Source organism: Toxotes jaculatrix, chromosome 19 (assembly GCF_017976425.1).
Source record: "Toxotes jaculatrix isolate fToxJac2 chromosome 19, fToxJac2.pri, whole genome shotgun sequence".
Taxonomy (NCBI): Eukaryota; Metazoa; Chordata; class Actinopteri; family Toxotidae; genus Toxotes; species Toxotes jaculatrix.
In genome coordinates, this window is record NC_054412.1 from 1208333 (window position 1) to 1232490 (window position 24158).

The 24158-nt window shown below is 45.8% G+C and overlaps 1 protein-coding gene across 1 annotated transcript in view; it reads right to left on the minus strand.

Annotated features, from left to right (window-relative positions):
• Positions 1 to 24158, minus strand: part of myo6a (myosin VIa) — a 76875-nt gene that overhangs the window by 28252 nt on the left and 24465 nt on the right. The window contains exons 11-20 of the mRNA XM_041064154.1: positions 21604 to 21784; positions 18771 to 18915; positions 9798 to 9955; positions 9525 to 9616; positions 8200 to 8272; positions 5963 to 6090; positions 5352 to 5447; positions 4670 to 4840; positions 3280 to 3318; positions 2885 to 2978 (exon numbers count right to left, since the gene is read on the minus strand). Coding sequence (XP_040920088.1) covers positions 2885 to 2978; positions 3280 to 3318; positions 4670 to 4840; positions 5352 to 5447; positions 5963 to 6090; positions 8200 to 8272; positions 9525 to 9616; positions 9798 to 9955; positions 18771 to 18915; positions 21604 to 21784 — 1177 coding nt within the window. The remainder of the gene's footprint in view (positions 1 to 2884; positions 2979 to 3279; positions 3319 to 4669; positions 4841 to 5351; positions 5448 to 5962; positions 6091 to 8199; positions 8273 to 9524; positions 9617 to 9797; positions 9956 to 18770; positions 18916 to 21603; positions 21785 to 24158) is intronic.

Below are 24158 nucleotides of genomic sequence, written 5' to 3' on the forward strand. Positions count from 1 at the left end.
CCCTTCTTGTCAGAGCGTCTGTCTGTATTTATGTTGTCACGACTTTGCAGACTGTTTCCCCTGACACATGAAATGAATCTGTTTACTCCGACCCCCTGTAAACACAGATGATTTGGCCTCTTTGAGGGACTGCTAGTCGTCTCAATTTGCTTTGAAAACTCGCATCAAAGAGCTAATTTTCAGATCTCTTTGACAGCAGACAGATGCTGCTAATTGGCATTCAGTGCAAATGAACCATCCTTAAGTGGCAGCAGAGTTTGTAACTGTCATTAAGCTGCTGCAGAGCTGAAATCCTTTTACATCAAGTGCTGTGACATTGTTGTGTCAGTCTCCTCCACAACATGAAGTGAAGTGCATTCAGCTGATGAACAGATGTAAAGAACATTAACAGATTCCTAAACACAGACACTGAATCTCTCACTATAAATCACCAGGCGGCACATAACTCACACCGGACCTCTAACTGGGACCTAATTCCCAAAGGAAATGGAGCAAAAAAATGTTGAGGTCATCCTTAATTGAGATCTCACCCTCCGCAGTTAAACGAGGGCAGAAGAGTGTGTGTGTTCACCTCGGAGTCCTTTTGGAGAGCAGGCACTAAAACCAGATCCATGATTTGGCTTAAAACCACTTACAGCTTCACTGCTACTGAAGGTTTCATCCAGGTGTTAGTCTCCCTCCGCTGCTCCCTGTAAAATCACTCGCTGGTTATAAAGTCTGTATTATGACTTCCAAGGTATTACACATGTTCACTGTGTCGCTGATTTACTTAAGCTCTCTGAGCCTTTCTGTGCTTCCTGCCCAGAAGAACACGCTGACGGCGGCTCAGGTCACAGACTCCTACCTGCTCTCAGGTAAAATGAATCCACGTCTCAGGACAACAAGCCGTAATGGAAAAGTTCTGCTGGGTTGCTGAACATCCCGGTTCGGACCCAGCCACGTCACACTGGTACACAGAGGCCTCCCCTGTCTATTCCAAACTATCAACATTTCGATTCCCCGTCCAATAAAGCTGATAAAGGAGCTTGCTGGGGCACAGTATCAGAACAGGGCATCGCTGACTTTGTGTGGACGAAAGCAAACTCGGAAACTCTGAGGATATTAAACCCGAGCTCATAAAGTCTTTTCCTCCAACCCTGAGGGGAGGAAGGGGAATATAATTTCTGGGCTGCTTCTGGTTTGGGGAATAAAACAAGTTTAAGACACTGGTGTCAAAGTCAGAAAGCAGGACCAGAGCACAGAGCGGAGCGTGCTGTGCTTCTCAGGGTTTCTGCAGCGTCACAACCGATCATCCAGTGTGAACGTATGATGTGGCCTGTAATTATTTATTATTTTACAATATTTTTCAGTTCTGTAAATCACAATGATCCCTAATGACGGGCTGTTCTGACTGAAACTCCATGGAAAAGGATTAAACGGATTTAGATTTCCAGGGTTTGGCTGTTCGTGGCTGATTCAGGGCTCCAAAGGTTTTCTCTCAGAATTTAATGAAAAAAAAAATACTGTAAAAGTGTGAACAATATTTTGTGAATGTATAATTCTGCTGATGAAGCTGAGTCACTGGAGTCAAGACTGTTTTGTCAATTTTTTAAACTAATCTGAACTTTGGGTATTTTTCTGTTTAAATCCCTGATAGAGTTTTTAATAAAACACTTTTCTTCCTGAGGTGACTGAGGTGAACTTTAGTTCTTAATTTTTATTTTTTCTTTCTGCAGAACATTTTAGAAACGAGGCGTCTTTGTTTGTTGTAAAAGTTTTGGATGGTGAGTCAGTGCTGGTCTGATCTGTCCCTCTGTTTGTCCTGGTTTTTTTGTTTATTAAAGAGGTTTGTTGACATTTTTAATTTATTCACAGTTTTATATTTCACCAGTAACAACGCTGCAGAGGCTTTTTGCTTTTTAACAGGATGTGGAAGATGTTCTGATGCCAGATGTGTGAGAGAAGCAAAGTTTGAAGTGTTTCAGTGTTTTGTGTAACCAGGATTTCATTAGTACTGAAGTGACACCAGGACTTTCAGGTTCCTGTGATCACATGTCCGTCACAGATGCACCTGGTCGCCCTGGTTATGTGGCGTGTCCACGGCTCGACAGACTCCTGCAGAGGAGCCGGATGTGTGACAGGCTCAGTGAACGTATTCTGACTTTAACCTTTTCTGTTTCACACAGGCTCAGAATTGGACTGAACAGATGTTGTGTTTTTGTGTTGTATAGGAGGCCCTGGGTTGTTTGACAGTGTTGGCTGCATCACAGGAACATTTGCTGGATGTCATGCCACCTCTCTTCCTCCCCATGTTTCCTGTCTGTCTCACTGTCAACTGGCAAATACGCCAAAAAATAATCTGGAAAAAAAACTGTTTGTGCTGTAAATGTTCTATCTGGTTGTTTGTTTCCTGTTTTAACACCAGATTACTGAGATATTCAGTGTATGAGGAGATAATGAACACATTCTTTGTGCTGGCTGACTTTTATCTGACGACTATTGTCAGGTCGATACCTGGACGGCACCTTAGAAAAATAATATGACAATAACTCAGTGAAATCATCACAAAAGAAACTGATAGCCTTGTATGGAGCTATGAGAATGGACAGGATGGACGGCCGAGATCACAGCTGGAAAAATGACGCTGGTGATGGTGGATTTCGAGGGTAAGGGAGAGGATGACGTATGAAGAGCTCAGCCACACTGGAAAACCTTCATGAAAGACCTGGTTTTTGAAATGCCAGCAGATTAATCCTTTGTTAAAAACCAATAAGGGTTCAGATTCTATTATCGAGTTCGGCAGCAGGCGGTAATCATCTTAAATTCTGTTTCACGTTTTCAGAGCCAGGTGGACTGCTTCTTCAAAAACTCTCTCTCTGAGGCGAACACAGAAAAGCTTACTGACCGGAGCACTGCAGCTGGGACAGGATCTGAGCTCCTTCAAACTGGTGGCTGACCATCTTCAGGTTCGGTTTAATGCAGCGAATGAAACTGGAGCCCTGCAGGACACAGGCAGGGACACACAGACAGACAAGAGACGGCCACAATAAACAGTGACACAGAGACAGAAATCGTTAATGTCACAGCAGGAACCGCAGACCGCATCAGAAATTCATGACAATCAACAAACTCTGGCTCAGGACACGATTCTCTGTGCGTCTCACGGGAGACAGGAGCTGTAGGTGTTTGTCTCTCGTGAGATGAACAGAGCCGCATCACAGGAAGGCTGATCTGTGCTGCAGCCGTGAGGCCTGTGACAGGAGACCACCGCTGAGCGAGGGCAGAGGGAGAAACACTGACCGTGCTGCGGAGCTTTTCCAGGAGAATATTCAGCTGGGTCTGCAGAAAACAGAGGAGGGAGAAACGTTTCAGTGTGATCACAGGATCATAGGCTGCAGGTCACGCTCCACAGGCCGAGCCAGAGATTAGCCTGAAAGCTGGTCATCGTAGTTAGACCAAAAATAAATCATCCAAATCATTAAAAAACATCAGTTACATCTTTTATGCTTTCAGAGAAGATCACACTGTTCCAGGAGAAAATGGAAATGATCACGTCCCCCATCTGAAATAAATACAACAATGCAGTGTTCTCCTGGAGAATCCTGACTGTTGATCCAACCTGTGCCACGGTGTGAAGGATCCAACATCAGATCAAAGATTTCTACATCAAAGACACAACAGCGTTTCAGTGAATCCTATGAAATATTTCCCCTCCTCACTGCTCTGATCGCAGACCATCGGACCGTCGTTCCCTCAGGTTCGGTGCTTTTTTTTTTCTTTTTCTTTGAGTGTATATTTTTGCAGGGGAAATGATTGAGAGGAGCCAGGTGCTGTGGTTTTTGACTCACCTTGCCGTTGGTTATGATGACGAGCTGGATGAGTCACCTCCCTCCACAGAGACCACAGAAGCTGCTCTCTCTGTTCTCTGAATGTGCTCAGGAACGCAGCCAAACCTCGCAGCAACGTTTCCACGGTTTCTCATACCTGTTTTTATACTCCCAAGGATTTTTAGGCTCCACCTCCTCGTGATGATGAGACCTTTGTGAAGGTCGGAGGTGAAGCTGACCATATGGCCCACAGCCTGTCAGTTTGGTATCACTGTCACACTAACTGTGATAACCTGATAAGTTGGTGTCGCTGCTGCAGGTTCTGTGTCCTGTGGTTTTATTTTGGAAACACATCCACATTTTTGTACCAAGAAGTGTATTTTTCACAATAACAAGCACATAATGGGCCCTCGTGAGACCTGATACCTTTCCATAAACCATTAAGTATAAAATTTGCACCAGTTCAGCATGTGTGAGAGCGATAGCAGCAATCTTCCAGCTCATCATATCGGTTAACGATTACAAATGGCTCTCTGGTAACACACTTTACTCCTGGAACCTGATTCATGAGTTTTTAAAAGCGGCTGAAAAAGATTCTGGGAGACTTCCTGGTTTCTGTCAGCTGGAAAACCTGCATTAAAAAAATCTGCTGATCACATTTCCTCCTCGGTTAATGCTGAAAAACAACAAACTTCTCTCCTCAAACTCAAAGTCGTGTCCAACTTTTTGCTTCTCTGACATAATAACTGCTTTGTGCGTATTGTGTTGTGTTGTGTTGAATGTTGCCTTGTCCTGCTCAGTCCAGCTGCTAAAATCCATTTTCATGAGACGTGTATTTCAGGTGATGCTTTGTTTCCTCTCACCTTAAACTTGTTGCCGACGCTGATGAAGCTGAGTTTTCCCGCCTTCTGCTTGACGTCTTTGCTGTTGTTGCTGTTTTCGAACAGCTCGCGGACGAAGCGGTCCTTGGACTCGCTGACCAGACACTCCAGAGACATGTGCAGGGCGTCGTTGTTCTTCTCCACAAACTTGGTCTGAAAGGGGGACATTTCCAAACAGGATTCAGAGCATGTCCTCCACCTCCGGAGAGGCTCTGCGCTGTTCGGCCGATCAGCTGAGAGCCGCTCCGTTTTAGGCTCAGCATGGTGCACGGGTTCAATTTCAAAATCCTGCTGTTTCTTTTTCAGATTTCATTTTCCGGTTGGTTGTTCTACATGACTTTTCCTGCCACTGTCACCTCGGCTCACTGTACAGGTGAAGGATAATTCTCAAAGCAACAAACATCTGAACACAGAGCGAAGAGAAAACACACGGTCTCCATTCTAAAGACAGAGCAGCAGCAGCAGCTGTCCGTGGGATTTTCTGTTCCTCAGAATCTAATCTAATCTAGTGGTCACTTGCTTTCATGTTAAGAGCTGTGGTCAGGAGTGTTTTCTACAGTCCACTGATCAGAGAAAATAAATCAGAAAAAAATAAATCATTTCATGTGACATTAATTTCAAAAACGGCTCCAGGGAAAGCAGAGCGGAGGGTTGGTGAACGCACCGTCTCGTAGCACACGGCTCCTGCAAAGTGTCTGATAATAAATCCCTCATCGTCCCTCACGTTCCTGTGGACGGCCAGCTTAGACTTCCTGGGTACCTGAGGGACACACACACACACACACGCACACACGCGCACACACACACACACGCACACACACACACACACGCACACACAGAGTCAATCACATGTGTGAACACTCAGCAGAGTCCCTGAATATTTTTCATTTACAGTGACACACTAATTCCCCGTCCTGTCAATCAGCCTGGGCTGGAAATGAAGATTAAGAGTCAGCGTTCAGTAATTTAACTGTCAGCTACACCACCAGCACCACCAGCACCACCACCATCACCACCGTCACCACCGTCAGTCTGAGGCTCAGCACCGAGCTTCACTGAAACAAGAAAACCCTGATCGTACACGTAATTGATCTTTTTTCTTCTTTTTCAAGCAAAAAAATTCAAATATTTTCTGGTTCCAGTCAGAAAACTGGGCTTGTTCTACAAACTGAAGTTTGATCTTCACCCTCCTTAAAAATCAAACTGGTAGATTTCCATAACAACGGTGAATTAAAATGTGTTTTACATCCTATTTATCTGACTTCAGTCTCTCACCGTCAGACGGAAGTGGTCCTTGTGTTTGTTGTGAACGGTGTCGGTAAAGTGCTGGTCGCTGGGTTGAGGTAGTCGGTTCTCCTCGTCCAGGATGTCCAGGATGCCGAGCAGCTTGGCCTCCACCAGGTCTGCGGAGGAAGCAGGAGGAGCCGTGAGAAAAGCTACGACGCCTCTGCGCCGTTAATGAGGCTGCTGCGGATCACCTGAGGCCGCCGGGCAACGCGACAAATTAAATCCAGGAGGGGCGATGTAGGCGATTAAAAATCTAAATGAGAGTTTAATCGAACAGGAAGAGGCATGGAGATTATAACAGGTCCTCCTTGACCTGACCTGATGGAAGGCGACGGGGGGAGCGGGGACAATGTCACCTAACTCTAATTAACAAATACTTGGTATTACCGTCACATCTACAGTGATACTACTACAACTATACTGCATGTACGGGCCATGCTCACAGCTGTGGAGCTGAGTTAACACACGTTTGTATATATGTCACTTGTTTGTTTGTTTCCCGTACAGATGCCTGTGGCGTCAGACAGAGGGAAGAGAGACTGAGGATGAGAGATTACCAGAAGTGATTCATTAACCACAAAGATTCAATTAAAAGATCAAATTTGTTGACTTCCTTTAATCTGCAACTGAAATGAATACAAACGATTCCAGAAGCTTAAATTAATTAATTTCAGTTTAAATTAATAAGTGCCCCAAAAACTTCTGAGACCCTAATAAAGATCATTTAGCTTTTTCTCTCCGGTCATAATCGTTTTACATCTGGTTACATTCAGCTGATTCCACTGAGACACAAAGACACATCCTGGCGTCTCTGCATGTCCACAACACCGGAGCACACAAACAACAGGAACACAAACAAACATGTTTCACTAATCTACAGTTTTGAGCCAAAGAACAGAGCTCAGTGTAAACAGTCTGTGCTGGCCCGACCCCCCCGGCCCCCCCAGCTGACTCTGCTGTGGTTAGGCATCTTATATTGATGCTGTTTCACGACGCTGGACATCAGCAAAAAGCACAATTAGCCTCCTTCACCTTTAATCCCCTCTCATCCATCTCCCTCCATGTTTATGGGCTAATGAGGACACATTCCCGTCAGGACAGTGGTTCACACGCTCGGGGGCTTCATCACTTCACGAGGCGACGGGGGTCAAACTGTGGAGGGGCAGCTATCGTAAAACAGACGGCTCAGAGCCTGCGGTGCACTGAAGCCACTGATGAGCAGCGACGCTGCGGCTCATGGCTCATAAACACAGACAGCACCACAGAGTAAAACCAGCAGCAGCCCCCAAAACCTGCGACAGAGACTCAAGAAGGGCTGATGGGAAAGAGCATCGGAGGTGAGGTGACTCTGTTCTGACTGACACATGATGAAACGCAGTAACACAAATGGTACAAAGTCAGGAGTTAATCCCAAGACTTAGCTACAAAATCCTGAGTCAGAACCAGAAAGTTTAAATTCATCACAGCTAAGTCGTGAGTCAAGTCCCAAAACCGGGAGAGTCACAAGTCAAGACACGGGTCAAGAGCAAGAAATCCCAGGAACAGACAGGAGAGTCCTTTTTTCTCTTCCACTAATCGTGTTTGAGCTTTCCCTAGTTTTTTTCTTCCTCAGCCTTTGTTGGATTTTAAACAACGGCCAGAAGAAATAGTGACATGAAACAAAATCTACACACAGTCCACAGCACAGGACGTCTGTCTAAGCCTTTAATTTGTCCCAAAAGAATCAGTACGTTATTTATTGGTCTGAGAATTCTTCTATCTGCACGGCATCGTCTTCACAGAGGCTGATTACTGAAACCCATAATGAAACACATGCACTAAACATGTGCTAAACATGTTTCTAAAGCATCGAGTTCAGGTTGAAACCAGAAAGAAAGATGTTTTATCAACTTCTACACAGACAGAACAAACAGATCCAGGAGAATTTAGCTGCTAATCCTGCCACTGTCACCTGAAACATCTAAAACACACAGAGGGAATCTGTTCAGTGAGGCACGAGGAGGACCTGCTTCTTCTTCTTCCAGCAGCTCGAGCAGTTACGCACATTATGTTCCACACATCGGTGAAAATCACTTATAACAGAGAAAGAAAAGAGAAGAAGAAAAACATTCAGCACCTCTGCAGAGGAACGCTCTGATTCAACAGCACAAACATGGCAGATGAGCGGCTGCAGCTGCTCTGAATGCACAATCACGAGTGCAGCGTGGTGAGTGGCATCTTCATACCTATGCAGTCCTGATTGTCGACATAGTGAACCTCGTTGACTCCGAGCCCCTCCCTCTGGTACAGCTCTTGCTCCTGGAATGCAAACGAGATATTTATAATGAGAAGCCATAACGATGTCTGCGGCGTGCACGCCATTCGTCTAATGAGGACGGGGACGCCGCGGCGGCTCCTACTGGAGGGCATTGGAGCTCGCTAACAAATGGCACTTAGAGCAGGCTTTCTGCTATTACACTTTCATGCGAAATGAGCATCTAAAGGTTACGACTTTCATGCGGGACGGTGCTAACGGATGTTTGGGCGAGTTGAGCAGTGAGGGATGAGGAGTTTCAAGGTAAAATGAGGCGTCTAACATTTGGAAAAAGCCACCGATTGTAACAAAATGAAAGTCAAACACAATCCAAAGTACCCTTTACGCTGCCCTTTTCCGGGGTATTTGTAATAATGCGTCATTCTCAACAAGTTTTCCAACAAAGTTCAAACAGATTTGGCCTGAGTTCTGTTGACAGGTCAGCTGATTGGATATTGATTGTCCTGATCCAAAACCTTCATTTCTGGGACTGAACAGTAATTACAGGACAGTCTGACATCTGAGACCTCAGGGCCGTCAGCTGAACATTTCCTTCACTATTCACTTCGTCAGAAACGTTGCTCCAAACGACCATAAAGCCGCTCTGCAGGCCGCGGCTCTGCGAGGTCGACGGCTGCCTGATGTCGGTGGAGGCTGGAGCACCTGAGTGCTGGCCAGTTCGTTGTGTGACGACCTCCAGGTACAACAAAATTATGCATCGAGTGTTGTAATTTTTCAAAACAGAAACGTGCTGTGATGGAACATTATGGGCACGGAGAGCGTCAGCCTTCATGTGGACTGCTGCTGATGGCTGTTGAAGTTGAAGCTCTCTGCCTGTCCCTGCAGCTGTTTGTTATTTTTTTAGAGAAACATATTTATAGGATATAATCTGCCTGCTTTTTTTCCATCAAGAAAACTTTCATACATAAATGAAAAGTCATCTTTTGGAATCAAACCCTCTCTTTTAAAAACAACTATACTTTAGGTTTTATGTTTTGAGGTGTCTGAGTTTGGGGGAAATGAGTCTGAAAAGAGAAATCTAAAATTTAAAAATGGACACAGCCTCTAAAATAAAGTGCTTACAACAAGAAAAGCACTTTTATCAAAGCACAAATCAAAGCCCCGCGTCGTGCCGAGCTGTTTGCTTTGATTTGCCGGTGTTTGTACGAGTTGGCTGGTGGATCTGAGGCCGTTGACTTTGGCTTTTCTTTCCCCCAACATGGAAATGTACTGCAGACTTTCTCACGTCGCTCTCACCTCTTTCAGGATGCGCTCGTTGAAGAACTGCTGCAGCTTCTCGTTACAGTAGTTTATGCAGAACTGCTCGAAGCTGTTGTGTTCAAAGTACTCTGCACAAAATCAGACAGAAAGTTAAAGATGCTGCGTCTCCGTCAATCTAACAAGTTAATATATAGAAATACAGCTGCTCCTCTGATCCCTGAACATGTATGTTAAGTATATATTCCACATGTGACGTTTACCTGTCAGGTGTCAGTGTGGCAGCGATCAGGGCTTTTGAGGGATACTCACCAAAACCAGCGATGTCCAGGACGCCGATGAAGTTGGCGGAGGAGTCGAAGGGGAAGCACTGGTTGACCCTGGTCACCACGTGGTCGAACAGGCGGCTGTACACGGCCTTCGCCAGGGCGTCCCGAGCGTTGTTGGCCTGCTCGACTTTGAGCGGCACTCTGGAAAGACAGGGAGGAAAATCACAGGTCAGAGTAATGTACAACGTCCCGATGACTTAAACAGAGAGAATCTTTCAGAGGATGTTCTTTAGCTGGTAGAATATTATACATATTACATATAATATATACAGGAGGATCAGATTAAGTTGAACCACTTCAAGAAGCTGAAGTGTCAATTAAAGCTGAAGAACTCGAAGTTCAAGTGTCACTCGAAGGCCGAAGCACTGAGGGAGCTGAAAGAGTCTGTCTAAAGTTTAAAAAGCACAGTCGCTGAAAATGGTTAAAGCTCCTGGAACAAAATGATCTGAGCTCACTTACTAACTTTCCTCAGTGTGTAAACATGAACCCGTCTCTGGAGGATAAAACGGGTTTAATCTTTTTCACCTGCACATCAACACTGTTTAAACAAAGGGAGGAGAGAATGTGCGGCAGCGGCCATTAAACGGTGACAGAGCCCATAACCTGCAGCGAGCCGTGTGCAGGTGCTGTAGTCACCTGCGACCGACAGACAAAAGAAGTTCAACAGCAGCAGAACAAAGGAAGTGACCCGATCGCAGGGGCCCGATAAAATGTGCCGCATTAATCTGCTGCGAGGCTGAAAGCAGGTCCTACTCCCAGAATGCACCTCAGCACGACTGCAGTGCACTTAAGGACACGAGCGGCACACCACCTACCCGCCTCCCCCTCCCTCCCTCCTCTCCCTCGGTGACAAATTATCTCCTCCACACAAACCTTTTTAAACCACATGCGACCTCATGTGAACAGCGACGCCTGGTCCCTGTAGGCGCCTCGCCACATTCTGCTGCGATGGAACGACTGACTGCGCGAAGGGCAGAAACCCCAGAACCTGCACTCTGTAATTTACTTCTAACTCAGCACTCTGTGTGCATTCCCATCAGAATTCACCATGTACCGTATACATACATACATACGTCTCATTTTTATTCATGTGTGGATGTAAACAAGGCCCGCCACACACTGTTCCCTGTTGTCTGGTCTGAAGTGAATCCACAGGAACATAATCCTCCTGTCTAACACGAGCTGCACTGCTTTGTTAAAGGCTCTGCTCAGAAACTCCACCTGGAGTTATTTTGTTCCACTCATGTCGTTATTTTAACTTCCACTTATTTTTATGAAGATGAAGAGTAAACATCACGGAGGCGCAGCTCTGAGCGTCACACTAAAAGTGTTTCAGCAGGTAGACAACGTAAGAGCCACAGATCAAACACTCCCACGGCTCCTCACCTTCACCCCTGCCCTCCCTCCATTACCTGCCATGTTTAATTCATGCCGCCGTCTCCTCCGAGCTGCGGCGTCGCAGCCAGAGGTTTTAATAGTGCGGTGAGGCCTTCTCATTTAAAAACCCAGAGGTCTAAATGCCAGGGCAGCATAATGTCAGAACACTAATCGTACAAGTATCCTAATATGTATTCCCAATGCGCCTCGGCACCGTGGATGTTTTCCTCCCTCTCTCCCGGTGTAATTACTGATGTGGCCGTTTGTAGACACAGCGCTCTGTGAAGATGCCTGCTGCTCTGCGGCTGCTCGCAGGCTCCGTCCTCAAAGACTCCGACCAGAAAAAACTTTTCAGCCATAAGAGAAACGTTCTGATGTGTAACAGAGAGATACTCGAGCTTTGTATTAATATATTCTGACTCTGTTCTGCTGCACTACATCACACGGCATTAAGCTCATCTACATATATATATATACACTGCTTATCCACAGGTTTCAGTGGAGTTCTCCTCTGTGTTCTATCCACACTGAGCTCAGGGTTTTGACGTTAAAACATTTCACTGTGGGAGAAAAGCACTGTTTTAGGAAAATGACTGACTTCCACAGTGTTCACCCTCTTTGCTAAAGCCAAAGAACACACGTGCTGAGGCTTCAGCCAAAGAGTGAGAATGATTTTTTATTCATTTCAGAGCTTTGAGGAGGGAAACTACATGAACGTTGGTTTCTGAGACACTGATTGTGTTACGAACCCTCAGCATTTCCCCTGCACACTCTCAGAGGGCTCCGGACTGCTGCTCAAAATTCAACAGTTTTATAATTTTACCTTCACTCAGCACAAACAGTGTGAGTGCGACGTGTGTTGGATTGAGGCTATATTCATCTCTGACCCTGGACTCAGCCGCTCGCAGGAGATCTAAGGTGGAAAATGATTCAGAACACTGACTTAAACAAAGCAGGAGCTGGAAATTAGACGAACGTGCTGCGGCCACAGGAGATTCTGCAGGTGAGTTTAATGGCTGATGGACTGACGGACTGACGGACTGATCCCCCCACGACTCCCACAAGCTGTTAACTGCTGACCTCACCCGCCGGTGTCACCGTGACTGGCAGCTCCCACCATCTCTGCCCCCCTCCCCCCTTCCCCATCTTTTTGTCTCCTGTCTTTCACTTTGTCTGATGATCAGTCCATCACCGCTCTAACACTTTTATCCAAACGTCATATTATCCCCTCTTCTCCATCTTCCCTCCTTTGGTCTGTCCCATTGTTCTCTCCTTCACGCCTCGTCTTCTTTCTTTAACATCTTTTTCCTTCATTTCTTCCTCAAACAATTTTGTCTCCAGCACTTTGTCTTTCTGTCACCAGGTTCAGTAGGTTTCCAAGTTTCTAAATTAAATCCTGTTTTAATGATTGACATTTCATTAAAATGTCAGCGAGTACATATCTGTCAGTTACGGCTCTGTGGATATTCTGAAGACTGGATGATGAGCGCGGACGTGACTGTGACGTTGCTGTAAATCTGCGGTTACCTGCCTTACACCTGACTTTCATCAATGAATCTGTTTCTGTCTGCTGCTCATTCAGATTTTGGGTTTTCTGTCGGAGCAGCAGGACGAGGCCTGTAAAGGTGGGTGGCAGCACAATGCTGCGTTTACACAACCAAAAATAAAAACAGAGGAAGAAGCAGAAGCAGCTTCTGCAAAGTCATCACATATTCCAAATATCTTTTATATATATGGTTTCTTTGTTGTTTGTTTGTTTTTTTTCATGTTTTCTCTTTTAAATAGCAAAACATCTCACAAAAGCAGCTGGAAACTCATTCAGTCACTCAGATCAATCACAGACCTCTGAGTGCTGAAAGCCGCCCCACACAAAGCCTGTCAGAGACAACTGAGGAAACCCAGAGGACGACACACTGGACGACAAGCAGACAGTGATTAGAGTTGTGTCTCCAGACGATCCCTGGAAAAACACACAGTTCTTACATGGTCTTAACAAAAGAAATCTGTGGATATGTAAATGGTTTGGTCTATAAAACATCATAAAAGGGTGAAAATGCTCGTTACAACTTCCCAGAGTCCAAAGCGATGGCTTCAAATTCTGACAAAAACCCCAAAGATGTTCAGTTTGCACTGAGATAAACTAGAGAGAAGCAGCAAACAGTCAGAGACGAGGAGCTGGAACCAGTCGGTGACTCCACGCGACTCAGGACGCTGACGGTGTTTAGACATCAACTAACTAACGGACCCAGACGGGATCAGTCACATCAGTCATGACTCACGACACCTAATCATATTTATAATTGGCACAACATCGACTGTAACGTGTGTCGGTGCAGATTCTCCGAATCCGTGTTATCTGTCATTAGACTTTTCTTCCAGGACGCTGCCGTGACCCAGTCAGAGTCAGTCTGCTGTTAACGACGGCCTGAATTCAGATTACGTAACCCAGAGTGTGTTTGGCTCCCACACAGGAAAATAAATTGTCTTGCTAACGAGAGTAAAGTGTCTTCTGACTCCTTCGCAGCAGAAACCGGCCGACTCAGTCTCATCCAGCCTTAAAAGCATCAAAGGTCCCTGACAGCGCCGGCGGAACAGTGAGTCAGTCTGTTGACTTGTAATTACGGGACTCAGGTTTGAGTGCCTCTGCAGGTGCGTTATGCATTTACTGCGTTATTTGTTTCATTTATTCTGAAGGGTCTCATCTCGCAATTAGTCTGGATCTCTCTGACCTGACGCGACCGCTCCAATAAGGAACGCAGCATTCTCCATTCATTTGGAAGCTCGAGCACATACGTGTGAGAGCGTGACCAAAGCGTTCCCAGGCAAAGGAACTCACAAAGGTGCTTTTGTATTGATGTTGCACTGGTATTCATCTGATGTCATTACATCTTCCACTGCATCACATTCTTCACTCTTTTATTGTATCATGACTGAACTTGAATCCAAATCAAAGTGGAATTAGATCAACGCCCTGATTAACCCCCACCCCCTCACCCACCCCCTCACCCACCCCCCCACCCACCCGCCTCACTCTGTGAGCGTGTTTACGAGCACACAATGAAACCAGGTAACACGGGAAACAACACGTTCACTTGCATGTAAACACACTGAGTGTCGCTCTCTCCGGTTTCAGTTTACTTCATTGTCACGGCACATAATTAGATTTCTGTTCCCTAAGTGTGCAGAGCAGAAAATAATAAACAAATAAAGCAAACAAAAAGACAAACATCAGTTTTTCATTCTCTGGAAATCTCCATCTCCCCCTCTCAGCCCTGCACCGCCGTCTGCGCTCCTGCTTACATAACCCACAGAGATAAATAAGCAGCTTAGGTGCAGGCTGCTGGCAGGAGTCCAACCCACAGAATTCACACGCCGTTCTCGTTTCATCCACTTTTACCAACTGTAAAATTAAACATTAACCTGTGAAATGTTCATATAAATAAGTGGCTGTTGTGCTACGGTATAATGCAACACGGAGTCAACCTTTATCCCGTTCAGGAAATCTGTGACGTCGGCTCCTCTGAACATTCGTCGTCTACGTGGGAGAAATTCACTCAGGAAATAAGGTGTTTTATGCTCGACAGCCCAGGACACACTGCTAACCGGTGAGTAAGCCCGGTGCCCACAGTGCTGAGCTGCTCCGTGACATTTTCAGCGGCTGATTTGCTCGGGACAGAAGTGATTTCAAAGACACCTGCCCAGCAGATGATTGACAGCTCTCTCCCTCCCTCAGACATCAGCGAGAGCTCTTCCTGCACCTGACAGGACGGACTCACCACTCTCTGGGCTGTCACGAAAAACATGTGGCAGCTTCGCCGGAAAGGTCGTGAAGTTTCTCCCAAACTACTCACTAAAGTTTTTTTTTCAGATAAATTTAAGTCTAGATAATGATCACACAGTTTCTGAGCCACACTTTGTTCTGTTTATAAGATTCAAGAGGCGATGAATCAAATCATCATCATCATCATCATCATCATCAAAATGCTGCTGAGATCTCAGAGGTTGGATCACTGTCTACATGATTTGGAGCCTGTTCAGAGGGTTATTGTCTCACACCTACTCTCATATTCACAGCTGTAAAAAGAAAAATCTATTTCTATTCCAATCAATAATTTATACTTCATTAAAATAAACCAAGCACACCCAGTATTTACACTGCGGACAGTCCCACTGTGGAGTCTGACACGTTGGACTGCATCTCCCACAAAACTCAGCTTCACTGTGCAGCTTCCCGTCAGGCCTCGTCCTCTCTGAGGGGACGAGCGTGCTGGGAAGGATTTTTTCTGTCCATCCAACCATCTGCCGTCAGCAGAAACCTGCTGCCTCCCTGCGCACAGAGGAACTTTTGCTTTCTCAGTCAAAGGGTTTTTCTTTTTGGCTTTCATGGAGAGAGGAGACATGTTGGAAGTGATTTTTCCCATCAGCTTTTCATTTCTTCCACCATCTGTCTCCAGCAGGAACCCTGAAAGCGCCGGACGCGTTTGCTCTGGAAGAACAGCGCCCTCTTTGGGTTTGACACTAAAAAGAAATCCAGCTCATTTTCTTGATATAAAATACAAAAGGTCAATCTCTCAGCAGCACTCAGAGCTGATAAACTACACTCACACTTTATTTCTTGATTCTGGTTTTCTCTCATTTGGGTCGACAGTGACGTACAGATGACAGGACACTGAACGTGGCAGGATAAATGCAGTAAACAGACGGATGAAGTGTCAGACACACGTCCGTTCAATGACAGAGTGAGTGACAGGCAGGGCAGAGTCAGCTGACGCCCAGAGACAGAGACAGGAAGCAGCTTTTTAATTCATCTGCCCCGGCTCCTCTCGCCTCAGATGAAAGAGGAGGAACAAACATTAGCGTGGGAGGTTTGAAATTGAGGCGAGTGGCTTGGCATTCAGATGCTCTGTGTCGGGGCCGAGCTGCCAGGAAAACAATCACAGGCTTTAGAGCGACTGAGTTCAGGCTAAATGCAGACGGGGATTTGGCTCGAGGGGCCGCCGCTCTGTCTGCCTCCGTCTTCACCTTTCTATATCTGACTGTTTGTTCATGGTGAATATGTGTTGATGCTTTAGTCATAATCTCCACCGAGGCAAGAAAACACATTTACACAGAACCGCAGCTCAGCGTGGACACCTGCCCGAGTGCTTACTACACACAGGACAACAGAAATGTTTACGGCTACAACTAATGGTCATTTTCAATATGGAGTCAGTTTCGTCCCAGAATCCCAAGGTGGAATCTTCAAATCACCGACGATCATTCGACTAATCAGTTAAATCAAATCAACTCGAATCATTTCAGCTCAGCAGGTGCTTTTCACCTGCACCTCTGACCTCCCCGCCTGTAGATGGCTACAGACGGAAGCCGATGCTGTTGCTCTGCTCGTCTGTAGGAAGAGCAGATGGAAACAGCAGACGTGAAACTGATGCGGCCGACAATCTGCTCAAAATCTGAACTTACTTCACAAATTACGTCACCGGGAAACATCTCTGAGACCGACGTGCTTTCATTTAAAGATTCAAAAACATGGCACAAGTACGTTCTCAAACAAAAACCAGTTTACACACACACACACACACACACACACACACACACACACACACACACACACACACACACACACACACACAACACAACTGTGCGAACTTCAGAGTGTTTTCCTTCAGAAGGAGGAGAGCGCCATATGTGCTCCAACATGCCACTTGTCAGATTTCATTTAACACAGTACATGTAACTTAGGCCTCTCACAGTTCAGCGTGTGGAGCGTCAGTGTCTGCAGAGAATTTCAATGTATGTTCAGAGGCTTGAAGCCTGATGATGCTGCTCACACAGGCTCCGGTCCTGCGTTTAAATCCAAATATTTCCTTTACACTGGCTGTCGTACGTCAACGCATAAAATATAAACACTTGAAATATAAAAGTCATATATGCAACATATCCTAAATATAAACATCTTTACACAGAGTTGATATAAACAAAGTGAACCACAAAAGTTTCCTCCTGCCTGAATATAACTGTGCTTTTATTCACCTTGCTTTTCTAAACAGGCAGCATTAATAACATTAGAGGAGGATGGATTCTATCAGCGTGATGTGTGATCCCTCTCAACCTGCAGCAAAGCGTGACGGTCACCTCCGGTTAAAGAGCCTGTCCACGGGACTCCTCCGGCTCTGAGGCACTGATGCTAACCATGAACACCGCGGTGTGTGTGATGCTATCAGGAGGCTGGTGCTGAGGTTTGGATGGTTACGGTTTGGAGTTGAAATGTTTATCGCCGACGTGCTCGTCAGTGGAGCTGCATAAAGACATTTTAACAGTTCCCTCACAAGCTGCTTCAGACGTCTGATTCAGTGTTTGGAGCTGAAATCTGAAAGGTCAGTCAGACAGATTCCTGAGCCATCTGCCTCAAAGAGCCCAGAAACTTTACATCACATCATCACAGTCACGCAAAAGGCACAACAACGCATCTACCTTACTATGTTAGACACAAGCGTTTGTGTCCATGAACAGGTTTCAGTGTCGGTCCCGAACAATCAAAAGCTTTTTCTGGAGCCGCCATTTTTCCTTAAACCCTCAATGATCACACAGATCTGCTCCATCAGCAGGAGTGTATCTGTGACCCTGCACACACGACAAAGATGCACTGCCCTCACTGAGGTTGTCACAAAGCCTTCTGGGAAATGTAGGAAACCACTAAGTGAAGTAGAAGTAGCTGAGGCCGGCTGAGTGGAAAACAACCTTCCAGCTACGTTCAATCACCTCTTCGACCTTTTGAAATCAAACTAATTCCAGCATCCAGACACTTCAGTCAAAGTCCAGATGACTCAGCACTTTGTCAGTCAGCCAGCTGTTTGATAACCGGCCGCTAACCAGCCGCTAACCAGCCGCTAACCCGTCCTGCAGCCGCGGCTCGGAGCCTCGGCTCAGATCGCTGTGTATTCTGATGTCAGCTGAAGTGAGTAAGTGTTTGCTCGTCTCTCTGGACAGTGATAACAAGACAAGCAATTCATCAACCATCTGCTCCCACCACGGTGTGTGAGTGAGCTTACTCATGCCTAAATGCATCCCTGTGGATCAGACCTGCTAAACTTGCATGTGCTAATAAGTCAGTGTGTTGTGTGTTTGTGCGAAGTTAGAGCTCCTGTTTCTTTACTGCAACGGTTCCCAACCTGAGGGTCGGGACCTTTAAAAGGGGTCACAACATAAAGCTCACATACATACACATATATGACAGCATATGTAGATAAGGTGTCACCTTCAGGTTTCTTATTCTGTCTGAACAACAGCTGAAAAATCAAACATCCAAAAAAATAACTCACACAGAAATTACACCTCTGATAACGAGTTTAACAAAGTTTACTTTCCCTTTAAAGATCGGGTGGTTACTTCATTTATATGCAAAGGTTCCTGACACCACAGAAGCTGAAGGAACGAGCACCATGTTGATATTAAACCTCTGTGTAAAGTCAGTAAAACCAGGTCTGAGTCTCCCAGCTCCTGTGAAGGTGGTCTTTACAGGACTCTGGTTCTAGAATTCTGTGTGTGTGTGTGTGTGTGTTTATAAAGGCAGACATCTTACTTGATGACCGTTCCTTTGGCGCCCCCTGCTGTTGTGAGCATGACCCTGGTGGTGAGGCTGACTCTCAGGTCCTCCTCCTCCAGGCCCAGCAGCTCGGCACAGTGCTCCAGAGTCTGACTCGACTGGTTCTTGATGGCGCAGCCGCCTGCAAGACGAGGAGGAGGGCAAACGTCAGTGAAGCCGCTGTTCCAGGCTTTAGAGGAGATGAAGTGTTAATGTGAGATGTTCAGTGATGTTCTGGATGGAGGCTGCTCTGACTCCGACCTCTTACGAAGGATCACGTGTGTGTAAAATATGAATGAAGTAATCTTTTTAAATCCCCCACATCTCTGCAACAACACACGTTTCCATGATGACTTATCGACAATCGGGCCTACGCACACCCCACACGAAGGTGAGGGCAATACACTGCGTTCATTACGTACGGACGCGCGAGGCATCGGCATTAAAGGATTCCAGGTGAGCGAGGGAGAGTCACGCCCACGTGCTGTGAACCAAGAGAGTCGAGGGAGAAGTGAACAAAGCCCAGGAGGAAGTGGGTGGGCTGGAGTAGAAGAGAGTGGAGCTGAGACAGTGTGAACTCTGTTCATCCAGAGATGAGGAAGAGAGGAAGAAAAGAAGGAAGAGAGGAAGAGAGGATCGTTTCAAATGTCAGTATGTGGTATCAGCTGCAGCTGAAGACCACAAAAGCTGCTTCAAAGGTTTGATCACTATGTAAGAGCTAATTAATTAGATGAGGATTATTTTTCACATTCATAAAACATTTCTACATTTTTCTTATTGTCAACAAATCCCATGAAAAAAAACGAAACCAGTAATATGTTATGTCAGTCTGTCTCTCAACACCTGTCTGTGGCTCTCAGCTCTCGTCTGTAGGTTCCATATTTACAGCTGTCTATGTCTCCATCTCCGTCTCGTCTGTCCGATCACGTCTTCCACTGTGCACTGACTGATTTCCTGCCACAAGTCTCAACCTCTGGAACATTCTTCGATGGCAGCTGCCTGTAAAGATCTGTGTTTCCTGGCTTTGTGTTAAACAGACATTCCTCTGTTGTCCTTCTTTGACTTCTATTTGTTTTTCCAAACTGAGACGAGCTCTTCCAGCCTCACCAAACACATATAAATATTCTTTATAATCTCCCTAGAATCTATATCCCGACTGGAAGCCAAGCCTGTCTCAAAAATTGGATGATTACCACCTCTGGCTCAACACATTCTCCTCACTTGCCGTAAAACACGCGCCATGATAACCACCCGCTGTGAGAACCAGTCTACTTAACAGACGCCCCGCCGCGCTTCCTCCTCCTCCCCGCAGAGGAAGAAAACGATGAGGAGGAACTGAGAGCTGAGGAACTTCACTGCTGAAGTTCAAAGAAGCAGCTTATTTTCATGCAAGCGGAGCCTCCCCGAGGCGTTCAGCCTGAAACCGCTGCGAGAAACCAGGCGTGAGACGGGGCGGAGCATCTCAGACAACCACACTGAAATATGCCTCTTGTAATGTAGAGAACAGTATGCTGCAAATAAGAGCCTGAATGGTTTTTTTAAACTAAGTAATTAACAAATTTTCCTTTAGTAAAAGTAATAACTGAAGTCAGAAGTTTCCTGTCGTGATTCCTGGGTTTTAATTACACATGAAAAACAAACAGTGACACCAACGGCAAGTTTTCAACATAATACAAAATCATTTATCACCGACTTCAGAGAGGGAGAAGTGAGATGGAGGGAGATGGAGGTTGAATATTACAGTGATCAATCAAAGAGCAGAGTCTTGAGGGATGAGATGAAAATGGCGTCTGCCACTTAGGACCCAAACTGGTGTGGCTTAGTGAGCGGAGGAGCCTGAGAGATGGATGGTTTCTGCTGCGGAGCAAATCCAATCACCGAGAGCTGCAGGATGAAAACTCTGCACGTCTGCATCATCGGTTAGAGATGATGATAAACCGTCCGTCGGATCACATCTGTGGTCTTTGACTTCAAATGATTTCTACCAGCTCTGGTGTAAACTGTCGAGTCTGGTTCTTTACCTCTGCAGACGCTGAAACCAGTTCACATCACGTCGGCCAATGACAGCGTCACCTCTGAGCTCTGTAACCATCTCTCAGACGCCGCCTCTGTGCTTCCGTGTCCTTGTTGTCAGAATGTACAGAATTATTTTGTTTGTTTTTCTGTTTACCAAGGTCGTGAAGTTCGCTTCCTTCAGGTTCCCAGCTCAGCATCGTCTCTGATAAAAGAGCTGCACGTCTCTGTCCCCACGCTCTGTCCCCACGCTCTGTCCCCACGCTCCCACATGTATTTATGTTTTCTGGAGATATTAATGAATAAGCCTCTTACATCTCAGTTCATTCCAGGTCTTCTTCACTGCATCACAATGTAAGCTGTTCAGATGTACCTGCTTTAATCCCACCAAGGACAACTTCCTGCACTCACCGCAGCGAGGTGGTGAATGGTGAGAGTGACGTCTGCAGCGGGAGGGAGACCGGCTTCATGAGGCTTTAACATTTTATTGATTATCAGTAATCTCATTAATTATGAGGCATTTTTATCATTGATTTGCGAAACATACTCGTTTTTAACGTTTAACGCTCTTTGTGCTTGTTGAATGTTTGAGTTCGGCTCCATTCAGACTGGATTTGTGTCGCTCGTGATTCTGTCAGTGATTTTAATCCTGTCTGAAAATAATTTAAAATCAGAGCCGGAGCTGTGTCCCTGTCTTTCAAAGCGGATCTCTGAGGTCTCTCCTCCGGAGGAGCTGCTCGTCCTTCGACTGTTTCTTTAGTAAAGTCTGACTTTTCAGGTATTTTCACGTTTTTTGGAAAATTGGGCTGCAGCTCACCTGATGTGCTTCCAGCCTCCTCGAAGTCGATGTTCCCGAGGTGCAGCACGCCGGCCACCACCCTGAACAGGTCCAGTTTCTCCGTGTCGTCCAGGCCGATCTTCTTCATGGCCACGCACATCCTGTTGAAGTCGCCGTGGTCATCCAGCAGCGGGTCCTTCAGAGGGCCCGACTTCATGTGCTGAGGAGGACAGAGCGTGGACAGTTACCGAACTCTGCCTACTTCCATCTGAGCTTTCTCTGAAGCTTCATCCCCTTTGATCTACCTGCCTTTATTCATTTCTTACATCATCTCTTTATTCAGTTTCCCTTCTTCTAACACACCAGCTTATCAGGTAATTATTCACCTTTTTTCTTTTTTTTCTTCACATCATTTCAGACCTTTGACATTCTTTCTGTCCTTCCAATTTTCTGCCAGATTCACTCTGATCCTTCATTTCTTCGCCTCCTTCCATCTGACCTTCCTGCCTCAATACGTACTTTCAGGTTCCCTCTTCTTTTCATTTCTCCTTTCAAACAGTTCATCTTCACTCTGTCTTGGCTATTCAGCTGCCCGTTATCTTTAAATTGGCAGAGAGGCCACAGAAAAATATTCTGCATCACTCAGAGCGAGTGTGTGACTTTGTCTAAGCAGCATTTTAAACATCGTCAGACTGAGCCTGATCCACCTGACAGGAACGTGATTATACTGAACTCTAAAGTCTAAGAAGCAGAATAAGCACCACATGACAAAATCTCAATCTGCAGCAGAGAGAAGGCAAAGCTGGAGAAGAAGGAAACACACACACACACACACACACCTGAATAACCCACTCAGGAATGTCACAGTCTGACGATGTCTGCAGGCTAAACACCAGCCACTCTGTGTCCCCTGTGACAGAATTAAGTGGAAATGAATTCTTCTGCTTAGTCGCTTCCGCCATTCAATCGGCTTCTCATTGGATTTTCATTAAGTTTTTTTCACAGAGGTTCATGAAGTCGAACCAGCGGCAGGAAGGCAACGTTCGCCGCAAAGCAAAGTCCTAATGAATCAACAGCCACTTCAGCAATTCAGCGAGCTTTTATTTAGACACCAGGAGCAGTTTAACTGAAGAAAGAACTGAGAAAAATAAAGTGTCGTTCAAACTCGTGTAAGAGCCAAGAAGATGCACAGGTGTCGGAGCCTGTGTGCACCTGAATTTCATGACTGTCCATCTGAACACATGCTGATCTGCTGAATGTTGGCAGGTTGATGTGAGCAGACACTGCTGAGAACAGTCCACACATTTTGTTTTTGTCTCGCGGTTGCTGTAGTGTCACTGTGGAAGCTTTTCTGCTGTGGTTTCCAAAGTGGCCGATTGTCTGTGGACACAGACGGCGGTGTGTATTTACTGCTGCACTGTGACATTCTGAGGAACACAGAACCAGTTCTACGTGTTCTACCCAGCAGAGGAAAGTAGGAAACCATACGAAGCACTCCAGAGGTGAAAGAGAGAGAGAAATCATGCATGAAGAAAGTCCAGCACACTCCGAGAGGATGTGAACTCAGCGGTGAAGCAACATTCACATCGATTTCAGCATCTAACAGAGTCCTGTAAGATCGGAGAGGAGGGACACCACATCACCTGGTCGTCCTGCGCGATAAGAGCCGGAGCAGTGAGGAGACATACAGCACATCATTTATCAGTGATTACAGCACAGAGCACCTGTGAGCACACCTGAACCAGATCCACTTTGCAAACAATCCTTTTGTGCATTTGCTTTACTTAACCTGAAGCACCGGACGGGAGGGGTGAGACTCCACCTTTTATTCTGTGTGAAAACTTTAAAACAACATATCTGTTTTCCCAAAGTTGAAGCTTGTCTTCTCTGACCTCGGTCTGAGGCTACCTTAAAGTGGATGTGGGGAACTTCTCTCTAAACCTGGATTTTATTGGATATGAGCTGAGCTGTCCTGCTGCCCGCTGCGAGTCCAGTTAAGCCACAAAGCTGAGGATTTTTTTGCAAATGCTGTTTCTGAAACCAAGCAGACGGACTTCAGAAAGCCAAGCTCTTCTGAGACCATTTCCCAGGACAAAACACGTCCTTATGTCCAACTGTTTGTGTGCTTTGTCGCTACAAAACAAGCCTCCCATTCAAACAGGCCTGCAGTGATCACAGCACAAGATGTGGGAAAATCATTCTCCTGCTCTATGTTTGTCTTTGTTTTGTGCAGCGTCTTTGCGTCCTCGCCAAATGTCCCCACAGTTTGACGCTCCTCCAGTTTCACCTACAGGGCTTTGCTGAATGCAAGTCAAGCTTGTCTAAGACAGTAACAGCTAACTTCTCTTTTTCATGGAAATCTTGTCTCATCTGTTTTTTCCTCGGCTGAACCTCGTCATGTGTGTTTACTCTGACAGATATCTGGTTGGTTTGTTGTTGGTTGGATTGTTGTGTGCAGAGTTCATCTGAATTTAATTTTGAGACGTTTGATTTAAAAAAAAAATAATAATTTTACGACAGTTCTACGAACAAAGGAAGCAGGATGTTTTCTCTCTGCAGGTCACTGATTCAGGTTAGTACAGAGGGCGTTTGGT